The sequence below is a fragment of the Thalassophryne amazonica genome, chromosome 7 (genome assembly GCF_902500255.1).
Source record: "Thalassophryne amazonica chromosome 7, fThaAma1.1, whole genome shotgun sequence".
In the NCBI taxonomy this organism is placed as follows: domain Eukaryota; kingdom Metazoa; phylum Chordata; class Actinopteri; order Batrachoidiformes; family Batrachoididae; genus Thalassophryne; species Thalassophryne amazonica.
This window is the reverse complement of record NC_047109.1, coordinates 80,691,524-80,703,810: the sequence shown is the minus strand read 5'-3', so window position 1 is coordinate 80,703,810 and position 12,287 is coordinate 80,691,524. Positions and strand designations below refer to the sequence as shown.

Genomic DNA, 12,287 nt, shown 5'->3' with positions numbered 1-12,287 from the left:
AGTCTGCCATCTAGCTTTCATATATGTAACTCGATGTTATCACAATATTTACCTCCACTGGTTGGAAACGAGAGCACACAACATTTCACTTTAATCACCCACCGCTGGTAGATTTCTCTCATTCCAAGATGTACGTGAACTCAGCACCAAGTTATTGCAAGCAGAAAAGATTTTAATTTGTAATAACACAATAATAATAATAGTAATAATAACATTATTAACCGGTAACCATTATTTCAAATAAAGGTTTCTGTTCTGAAACAATAAAATACATTGTAAAGTTTCTGGTTTTGTTCCTGGTGATACATCAGTTGTTTCTGGTTTTTGTTTTCATTCTTTGAACTGGTTCTAAGTCTTGGTTTGAACCTCTTTGCACATTGATAATTTCATTCTGAAATGACTTCCCACAGTACATTGACGGTCATCATGTATAACAGTTGTTTTGTAAAAACTTCCTTGTGTCATTTTGTAAATTTGTACATAGAGAAAATTATATTAAGAGAAACTGTTGAAGATGTGAAATATCTCGTGAAATAAAAGCAAATGGTGATGTAAGATGTTTTGGTCTGTTTGAAAGCATATTTCGTGGCTGCGATGTTGCATCTTGAATTCTTCAGACATCACTGCAATTTTGATGGACGGCAATATTTTGGCGAAGGTTTCCGTTTCTCTTTCCACAAAACCTCTCAAGCTCCCTCCAAAATTCTGGGTCTTTCTCTATTTTCTCATCGCCTCCTCTATGCTTCCACTCTCTTTCATCCCCGGTGACACAGTTTACCCGGGCTTAGATTTCACATTCTGAAAAGTAAACACAGGAGGTGAGAGAGGGGACGATGAAGGGGAGTGCAGCGAGACAAGTCTATGAGCAAACTGACAGCTGGGTGTGAAGGTGTCACTCTCGCCTCCTCACTCAACGTCTCACTTTTTTCATTTACTACTTTCTTCATCCTTTTCATGGAGGGAAAGCTGAATTTCCAACGTATGTTGAAATGCAACAAACCATGATACCTGGCTCCATGTGCAAACCTCAGAGGTGTAACTGAAAACTGCCAAAAATCACTGGTCCCTGTAAAACCACACACCATATGCATTCAAAACCAGAATATAAACCTGAGCTGTTTGTTTTTCCGTCATCACGTCATAGTATAAGTTCACTGCAGGTGATCGGACAGCCTCTAAAGTTGTGTATGATACAACACATGTATTGTAGCACATCTGTTCATCACAACAACATATGTAACACAACACATCTGTTCACTGGACCGTGGTACTCACTGTACTATGGGCCTCAGCAGTATTGTTCTGGATGATGTTATGCTGCAAATGTGGATAAAATAAAGCCAAGCAAGTATTTATTGTGACTTAATAATAATTAATGAATTAATTATTAGTTATTATTAATTAAGTGTGCAATATATACCACAAAACCTGCAATCAATATGTGAAGGGTGATGACTGACACAGACACGCATGCATATACACACACACATCCGACAAAGCTTTTCTCTGCATCCCTGTGGTGCTTTTCTCTGTCCAAGCTCCTGTGAGGTAACTGGTGGTGCTGAACTGCATAAATATCCGTAACTTCTGTGAATAAAGATACAAACTACATCTACTACGGCAATACGGAACGATGAACACGTAGAATCAAAATAAAATAAGGAAATTGTGTTTCCGCACCCAACACAAATTCTTCACTGGTGATCCCGACACGATCATAACTTCTACATGAGTTTAAATATTTGGGGTCTACTGTCCAAAGTAATGGAGAGTGTGGTAGAGAGGTGAAGAAGAGAGTGCAGGCAGGTGGAGTGTGTGGAGAAAGGTGGCAGGAGTGATTTGTGACAGTAGAATATCTGCAAAAGTGAAGGGGAAAGTTTACAAGACAGTAGTGAGACCAGCTATGTTGTACGGTTTAGAGATGGTGGCACTAACAAAAAGACAGGTGGCAGAGCTGAAGATGGTTGAGATTTGTTTGGGAGTGACGAAGATGGACAAGATTAGGAATGAAATATCAGAGGGACAGCTCAGGTGGAACGGTTTTGGAAACAAGTCAGAGAGTGCGAGATTGAGATGGTTGGACATGTGCAAAGGAGGGACCCAGGGTATATAGGGAGAAGGATGCTGATGGCTGGAGCCACCAGCAGGAGGAGAAGAGGGAGACCAAGAGGAGGTTTATGGATGTGCTGAGGGGAGGACATGCAGGTGGTGGTGTGACAGAGGAGGTACAGAGGACAGGGTGAGATGGAAACAACTGATCTGCTATGGCAACCCGTACCGGGAACAGTCGGAAGAAGGAGAAGAAGAAGAAGAAGAAGGGGAGGGTATCAATAATTGTCTCCAGACAACTGTGAAGTCAACGGTGTTCTCCATTATGTGGTTGTGTGTACTGAAGGACTAAAGGAAGTCATGGTATTTATGCTGCATGTGTGGTGTGTGTGTGTGTGTGTGTGGGTGTGTGGTGTGTGTGTGTGTGTGTGTGTGTGTGGGTGTGTGTGTGTTGTGTGTGTGTGTGTGTGTGTGTGTGTGGGTGTGTGGGTGTGTGAGAATGGGTGAATGTGGGACATCTTTGAAAAGTGCTTTGAGCTTCTGATTCAGATGGAAAAGCCCTATATAAATGCAATCCATAACACTATTAATGCATATACTTAGTATCAGTAACAGCAGTCACAAAATTAGAATGAATCCAGCAACAATTTGAGAGACACCCTTAAAATTGTTGATGCATTATATGAAATTAATTTCTTCAAAGCTGGGCCTATGAAAATCCTTTAAAATCCATTTATTTTTTCTATTTCAGATTATTTGAAGGATTGTGACTGTATTCACATCAACTGGCTGCTTAATCCATATCAGTGTGTCATAAACAAACTGATAATTAACAGCTCTTCACAATGATGGAAGATAGCAATGATCCTTGCTTAAATACATTGCAGTATTATAATTTTATATCATGTTTTCTGTAAAGTTTAAATTTCTGAAGGATCTAGTAACAAGTTAATGACAGTGATATAACTAAATGATATAAACTGACAGAAACTACTGCAGAAAGTACTGCACTGGTCTTGATGGCTGCTGTACATCTTTGAATACTGTGAACTCTAGTCATTTGGAGTGCCTCATAATAACATGAGTATGTGGAAAAACTGACGATCATGTATTCCTGTAGACATAAATAAAATTTGAAGTTGTACGTATTGACACTAACATCTTAACAATGCTGGTATTGTCCTTTTATAATACTTCCAAAACCTTAAATGAGCCTCACAGAAAATACTGACGCAAAACGTGAGGAATTTAATTATATTCAAAACATTCAAAAAATTTTAAACTATAATGACATCATCAATGAGATTTTGGATGTGATTACTGGATGCTCCATTATGGTGAACATGAATTGCATTTAAAAACAGCAATAAATATTAATTTAAAGTGGGGGGTTTTTTTCTGAAAATGAAATAGATCTCTCTTTACTTTGATTTTCATCTTAAATTCTAAAGGGATTTTGTTCAAGGCTGATAATGTTAATGATATAAAACATTGTAGCGCCTTTATTTTATTGTACCATACGGTATTTGTTTTTTTTTTTGTTTTGTTTTTTTTTACTTTATTGAAAAATACAAACAATACTGACACCCAAGAGCATATCATAAATATTAAAGTAAAAACTTTGAAAACAGCCAGTTACAACAATATGTCTAGGAAATAATTAAACCATCAACATAAATAATAAAATCAGAATTTTAAATGCCAGTAAAACTGCCACCACCACCACCAACAACAATATAATATAACTCCTCCCATTTGTACATAATTGAACAGAGTTATTCACAGTTATTCAGTTACTCAGAGTTATGTGCAATATTGTTCAACATCTTGTGCAAATGTCTATTAAAAAAACATTTTTCACTGTTTACTGTTCCTGTTTCGGTATTCTGGCAAAATAATTTCCTTTGGGTAAATAAAGTTGATCTTATTCTTAACAACAACAACAACAACAACAACAATAATAATAATCATAGAAAACATGCATTATAACGTGCATATTATCAACTTTGTGTATTTTAAAGAATTGATGGATGGATGGATTTATTTTGTATAATTCATACCAATAAATACAGGTATAAATAAAACCGAGGATAACACCTTAAAGCATGAAAACATTTATTTCCGATGTGGTCCTCTATAACAGCAATACAATATTAAAAACAACACAATTAAGACAAATAAAATAAAATAAAATATACACAAGCAACAGTAACAATGGTAATTAATATTAAATCCTTTTATCCATAACTTTATACTAAAGTTTTATAAAGCATTTAATTTTAAAACCTAATAACGAAATGTTTCACGAGGGCAGCCTTTTTAGCGTCATGAACGTATTATTCAAAATAATAAACTGTTCTTGTCTTTCAGATCGTCATGACGTAATGACGTCTTGCACGACGGAATCGTTTCAGCATGCGATTGGGGCACCTTAACCCCACGTGTTTTATCACCCAACCAATGAGGGCGCTGATTCTCCTGTGTACACTGATTGCAAACACGGAAATAATTTCTTAGTGGCGACGTTAGTGAGTTGCTTGTCTTTCTTCCTAATTTTAACGTCTCGACTATAAAGCAGATTCTGCCTGCAGGGTAGAGCAGCAGCTAGTGTGTTAGTTTTTCTTCTGCTGTTCTATGGACTGGTTTGTGTTGCTGTCATGGGCCTGCATCGTGTTTACAGTCGGGATGTTCTCGACTGGACTGTAAGTTTGATGAATGTCGTAGTTTTTTTTTGTTTTTTTTTTTTTTGTCTCACTCTGAATAGAAACACACACTTCTGAGTTTCTTTTGACATATTTATGTCGACATGATCAAACCTCACATCTCACTGCTAAGAGGCTCAACAGAGTGAATGCAAAATGTATATGTGCAAATGCTGGCGAACTTGTAGCACTTAGCACATTTTTTGTTAGATTAAATTAACGCTGCACTTCATGTTTTGTGATTAATTTATTTTTTTTAAATGTAAAACTTTTGAACAGCTTTTGTAGAGTAACTTTGTGATTGCGTGTTTTTAACTAGGTTTTATGTAGACTTTTTTTAGGGTTATTTTAATTGTGCTTTTAAGAGATTGCTTTTAATTTCATTGTCATGCACAGTATTTTTTTTTCTGGTGTCATGTACAATGATAATAATAAATTTTCTCTATTCTATTCTAAAATGTAAACGTACTGCATTTCTTCGTGCTTTTCCCTCTGATACAGCTGATCAAAGTGCTTCACATTTGATCCAATCTTTCGCCAATCTTTTGTGAACACTAGTTTCAGAATGTTGAGAAGAGATATTTTTCTTTTAACAGGTTTCCATCACTTTATGGAGATAGACATTGCAGTGTCGTTAACTCTTTGAGATTAGGTAGAACTCTTTACAGTGTTTCTTGAATAGATTAATTTGCCAAATATCAGATTTATCAAAAAAAAAAAAAAAATGCACATATCTCATATACTAAATGCACCTTGTACATGATCTTGCCAAACCTCACAAGAAGGTTTAGACAAGCATAGGATTAATTTTGTCAATGAATTAGTCTTCAAAATTTCTGTCAGTAACTGCATTAAAACTACTGTGTATTCAGTTTTGACATTTTGGGTTCTGGTAGATATAGCTGAGGACCAGTGAATCTCCAATTTTGGGCCATTTTAGCATATTTTAACACCTTCATTTGCATTTATTCTTTTAGAAATTATTTGAATATTGGTGTAGTGGAATGGGCAGCACGTGGGTTTCCTCCGGGTGCTCCGGTTTCCTCCCACATCCAAAGACGTGGGTGAGGTGGATTGGAATCTTTAAATTGTCCGTAGGTGTGTGTGTGGGAGTGTCTGTGTTTGTTTGTCTGTTTGTGGCCCTGCGACAGACTGGCGTCCTGTCCTGGGTGTACCCCGCCTTACGCTCTATGGCTGCTGGGATAGGCTCCAGCCCCCCCGCGACCCTTAATTGGACTAAGCGGTAGAAGATGAATGAATGAATGAATGGTGTAGTGGAACACAATCTGAGCTTGTTCTGGCAGGCACATGTAAAGTAGGTTGTGTGTTTGCATGTGATTTGTTCAACACCGTTTGGGGCAGTGTTTCAGAAAGCAGGTTCGACAAACTCTGAGTTGGAAACCTTAGAACAGATTGAGTTTGTTCACTCAGCTCAAATTAACCCTGAGTAGAGCACATGTATAAAAAGGAACACTGCAAAAAAAAAAAAAAAAAAAAAAAAAAAATCAGCATGAAAAAAACTGCAAAAAAAGAAAATAAGCTAAATATTACTATTTTGCCTCAGTGGAGTTAGAAATAATAATGAATGTCATGTATGCAGAATATGAGAATATGTTTATGCATTAGCATAAACGAAAGAATTGGAGCTGGTGTGGCAGAAAACTGGTGACTTCAGCAATATGCATGTGTTAATTAAAAACCATGAAAAATGTCTGGAGTGATGGTGTTTGTCAAAACTTGCATATTTTTTTATTAATTTAGCATGTTACATATAGGCAGGCAGACAGATGGGTTTCAGCAAAGAATTTTAATCCGTAAAAACTGATTAAATGTTAGAATACAAATAGTATAACTTTTGATATGCACAACACAAAGGACACACAGCATGTAAATCAGAAATGCAACAAATCAGATTTTGTATCCTCCTTGCAAATAATGAGTAACAGCAAGCTGATGCAGATTAAAACATATTAAACAAATAAAAAATGATTACACAGAGATTAAAAGTACTTTCTGAAACAGGCTCCAAGTGCATTTAAGGGATCCACTAATGGAAACATCTTATGGTGTATCTGAAACAACACAACCTCAAAGATTTCTGTAACAGTACACAAACAAGCCAGACCCACCTTTATTTTTAATTTTCCTTTCTCTCTCTTCATAGTCATAAAAGACAAACAATTCTGTGTGACGACAACCAAAAACAAAAACTGTCAAGTTTATGAAAGTCTCTCTCTGTGTATCTTTCTGATAGAACCGACCTGAAAAAAATGCACGCATCCAAGAGTGCGAACAATATCCAGTTTCTCCCGTTTCTCACCACCTGTCTCAAGTAAGTATTTTAGCCTCATTTCTATCTTTAAAGTGACAAATTCATTGTTTCCTTATTTAACTATCAAGGTGCTGTTCTTGTTTCCGTAGTAATCTGGGTTGGTTGTACTATGGTCTCCTGAAGAAAGACAGGACTCTTATCCTGGTCAACATTATTGGGGCACTTCTTCAGGTCCTTTTCATCATAGGGTACTTGAACTACACAAAAGAAAAGGTAAGCATGGCCACACATGTACACTCGCAGATAACTTGTCTACAACATGGGTTACAAGTTCCACACACTCAGGACATCAATACTGTGTGATTACTGCATCTCAGATTAATTTGTGCATATATCTCACAGTGTCATCCTGTTGTTCTTTCAGGCACGTGTGATGTCCCAAACTGTGGCAGCGGCAGTCATGCTGGTCTGCAGTTGGTTCTACTTCAACATGTTTGTGCCCAGTGGAGAAACTAAACTTAACCAGCTTGGCCTCACCTGCAGCCTTTTCACCATCAGCATGTACCTGTCACCGCTCACTGACCTGGTACTGCACTACAAGCATTACAGACAAACACAGTGCGCAGGTAGGAAATAGTTTTGCCTGCACAAGAATGGTGGAAAGAAGTTTAATTTACTGCTGGATGTAATGACAAAAGTATTATGCTGAAAACAAAATTGTCATTACCCCAGTAGGCCATAACAACAAGAACATGTCATAAGTTAGTCCATCCACCAATACAGTTTAAAATCATACAGAACATCTACATGGAGCCAAAAATGTTCTGGTCATCACTGATGGGGAAAATACATATTTGACATTTAATAATAATACAAAATTAACATGTTTTTTTATGGCAGTTTCCAGGCATTTGTTACAGTGTCATTTGGCATTTGACAGTGCTTTTTACAACATCCTTACAATAAGACAAAACAAAATATTTTTAAAATTGCAGTCATAAAAGGCAACACATAAGATTGTTAAATAGCAATTTAATTATCAACCCATACTTGTGGAATCACTCGGATAAAATCCTAAAAGAAGGTTTGTTGGTTATTGTTTGATTTTTATTTTACTTTTTTATTTTTATTATTATAAATTTTGTGGGCCATAACTCAGCTGTCAACAAAACCCAAAAATTTCAACAATATATGTCCTCTACATTTTATAGTGACCTGCTTTCTCTGAGGTTACTTTTGATTAAAGTGACTCAAAAGTGTGATAACGTGGTTCCTAATTGGGCTGCAGCCTCCAGTACAGCTGATTCAAAAGGTCCAGGTGAGGGATTAGAGCTGCTTTGGATTGCTTTGCCTTTGGGATGGTTTGCATGTGGTCATGCCAGACTTTAACTTAACTGTGTAACAATATCTGATAGCATGATAATAATCAAACCACAGCCTGTGGTGAGAGTTTGAGGTGTATTTGCCCCCCCCCCCCCCCCCCCCCCCCCCCCCCCATCTTCAGCAGTCTATGCATCAGTGACGTCAGGATGATGCAAACAACATATTCAGGCATAAAGTCTCTGTGTCTCAGATATTTACTGGTGAAGAAATCAAAGCGATTGTCCGTCTCTTCTTTTGTCTCTTTTGTGTTGTCTTGTGGCTCCATCTACTATCCTGTTTGTCTCCTTCTCTCCATCTGTCTTACTGATCTGACTGACCCCCGCTCAGTTTCCTGCCTTTCTTTGCCTCCTCTGTGTTTTCCTGTTATTCTCTGTCCCTGTTTGTTTGGGTCACATCCCCTTAGTTACAATGCATATACAATTACTGTAGAATTGCATAAAACAAACTGAAAAGACCATTAAAAACAAACTTCTTATAATTTTTTTTGGCAGTACTGCATGTTTCAAGTTTTTTTTTTTTTTTTCCCCCCCCCCCCTCCAAACTTTTTCTTGACTAGGTTGAGATTGTGCGTAGTCGTAATGTGGAGCGCTTGTCCTTCCCTCTGACTGTGGCCACCTTCCTCACTTCTTCCTCTTGGGTTCTCTATGGCCTCCAATTAAAAGACAACTATATTGTGGTAAGAGAAAAGTACCCGAGCAGCACGTGTGTAACATTTATCTGTGCAGATTTTCACATTGTGTCTATATTTAAGATGGTTTCCCCTAAATGTCTTCTCCTCTCCCTCACTCCTGTGTTCATTTTAGGTTCCGAACCTACCTGGAATCTTTACTAGCCTCATCAGGTTATACCTGTTTTGGAGATTTTCACCTGTCAATCAAAGCTCACCTTCCTACAAACCACTGGCCATATGAGGAAATGTGACTGATCATGAAAATGGAGGACAAAGGCTTTTATACCACTATAGACCAGTGGAAAGCGCTCCCATATCATTTGTTTTTAATTGTGCACGGAGTCTAGTGGGAAGAAAAGCCATGCCGCTGTGCTGCCCATCAGGTTGAGATGAGGTGTGCTGTCAGCATATTCCAGGGTTTCAATGAGCGCAACTACTCGGGTAGGATGGGAAGGGAGTTCAGCTGGTTAAATTCAGTTGCTTTTGGCTACGGTGTGTGTTTATATATGTTTAACTCTTTGATGTTTTCTGTTAAGTGTGATTTGACTGTGGTACTTGTCCTATTTCAGTACCTCTTGGATCACACATTCATTATAAGACAAATGGCTTTTGATGATTAAGCGACAGGTCAGATGCTTGCAGTCCAGCAGTTCTCAAAGTCATGAAAGATATTATTTTCAGAAGTTAGGAATGGATGAATGTTAGTGTGCATAACATAATGTACAACAAGAATACTTCTTTATAATGCACCTTGGCCATGTCATATGGCACAGCCTTCTAAAGGCACCCAACAAAGTTGTCTTCACCTCTAAATATCATTGTGTAACAGGGATGTGAGCTCCTTTTCCCTACACTGTAAAACTCGATGAGTTATTACAACACAACTTAACCGATTGCCTTAAATGTTTACGTTTAGATAACTCAAATAATTCAAGTACACAAACATATACTAATGAAGTACCATAATTAAAATAGCTTATTTCATACGATACATCAATCTTAATAGGTTGAAGTATTTTGTAGTCATTCATGTCATTCCTGCAAATGATTTGAAATATGTAATACATAAAAAAAAACACTTGTACCATTTCAACAAAAAGCCTCGGTTTTGACTAATTCATATTTACAGCCAATGACTCCAGGGACTGGAAGCAACTTTGTGTTTAATTTCTTGTTCAAGGAAACTGTACCACCCAGAAACAGCCAGGGACTGATCTGCTGACCTCTTAGTTCACCAGCACCCTGCTGTACTATCATGGCTGCCAAACAGGATTACCTCATCACTGAAATGCAACAAAAAAATGAATTTTTTTTTGGTGGGTAAATTGACCTGAAAATGCACCACAATGCATCTGAGAGTGTCTGATATGTCAATTTTTTTTTCTGGGTAACCCCCACACCCACTGTGAATTAATGGAAAATACTTCATATTATTTTATCAAGAGGTTATGAGTTCATGTAACACAATTGAATCAAGTTAATTTTACTATATTCCAATAATTTTTAATTGGTTGGTTACTGGAGCCAACTGAACTTAACTGGTTGAAGGTAATCACTTTCCTCAATTCATCTGAGTATTTTGTCAGGCTTTACAGTGTACCAGTGCCAGAGAATGTGAGCAGATCAACATGATGGAGCTGTGAGCTAATCCTTCAGATACTGGGTGGGACCTGGGTACATCTTGAGCACCCTGTGCAGGTCACTAATATATCACAGAGCTAACTTGTATGGATGGCAGACCTGCCAACTACAAGACATTTTGTATATCTAGCACATATTCAACAAAAAATATTTTCTCTTTTGCAAGCAGCAGTAAGTAAAATCTGAAAAGCTACTACTAACATTTTTGTGTATGTCCTTTACAGTAAAAACAATTTAACATTGTTTGCATTCACGTTGACAGTTTAAAAAAAAAAAAAGTCATAGCAGTTGTAAAAACAATTGCTGTCTGCACTCGCAGACTGTAGATGTCCATGTGAGATGCTGTAATGTTATAGTGTCAACTTGCCCTTCTTGGGTGCTCCTGTTTGAGGTCACCGCAGCAGATCATCCCTGTCTGTCTCAACCTGTCCTCTGCATCGTCTTTTGTCACACCACCCATCTAACTCCCTCACCATGTTCTATAGACCTCGTCTTTTGGCCTTTTTTTCTCCTCCTGCCTAGTGGCTCCGTCTCTTCAAAATATTGCCATACCTCCACTGATATATGGGTGATTCTTAGACTACGGACACTTATGTCCTTTGATCATATTGTATGAGAAACAGAAAAAAGGGGAAATTTCACACTTTTATAGTTATCTTTACAATGAAAGTGTGTTAAGAAATTTGTTCTAGTAGTCTATGATGACTTTTTCACCTTTTTTCAGCATCATTGTATGCAAATATTGCCGTTTTGTGCTTGTCCCACACCCAGACTTTTGATCTTCAATGATAAAAATGAATGGTAAAGAAACATTTTTTATAATGTTTTTAAATATATCTGAATAAAATATCAGTAAAATAATCAAAACATAATTGAGGTATTCAGTGTCATACAACTGTTGTAATTTTTTATTTTATTTTTTTAAACAAAATGTAGTTGTCCCACACTATTGCCGTAATTTCCACCACAACACTGTAATGTCCCTTTAAACAGTTTGTATGAAAGATTGTTTGGGTAGTTTCTATGGAGATAAACAGTGACATCAGAGCACAAGTATATAGCGCCAAATCACAACAAACAGTTGCCCCAAGGCGCTTTATATTGTAAGGCAATGGTGTGGTGGAAATTACATTTACAAGGCCAATAGTGCCCGTAGTTAAAGAATCACCCATATGGGCCAACTACCTTTCCACTCATCTTCTTCTTAGCCATCTTCACTTCATCCCCATTAATTCATCTCACATCTTTGTTCACTCTGCACATCAGCCAACCTTCTCTCTCATCTTTATTTGTTAACTCCTCAAAGTGCTTGCTCCACTTTCTCAACACACCCTCCTCACTTGTCAGTACATCTCCGTCAGTGAGGTGAGCAGTAATTTTTCTTAATTGAAAGCTGCGAGTGCTTTAGCTTTTTGCATATTATATTAAGGCAGGAAGCTCTAGCTGTGATTGTCGCTTAATATGTCGAGTTTTTTGTGACGATTTTACTTAATTCTTCTCTAATATCAATCCTGTGTACCTGATATAAGGCCAGGGGTCTCTGAATGAAAAGTCCATTTATTCCTGTCTC

The 12,287-nt window shown here is 37.3% G+C and overlaps 1 protein-coding gene across 1 annotated transcript; it reads left to right on the top strand.

Moving 5' to 3' along the window:
- The first annotated feature begins 4,549 nt into the window (after positions 1 to 4,549).
- On the top strand, positions 4,550 to 10,995 carry slc50a1 (solute carrier family 50 member 1). Its single transcript, XM_034174756.1, has 6 exons — positions 4,550 to 4,751; positions 7,006 to 7,083; positions 7,173 to 7,296; positions 7,448 to 7,609; positions 8,963 to 9,082; positions 9,210 to 10,995. The coding sequence occupies exons 1-6, from the start codon at positions 4,684 to 4,686 to the stop codon at positions 9,315 to 9,317; spliced, it is 660 nt and encodes a 219-aa protein (XP_034030647.1). The 5' UTR covers positions 4,550 to 4,683; the 3' UTR covers positions 9,318 to 10,995.
- Positions 10,996 to 12,287: the final 1,292 nt, after the last annotated feature.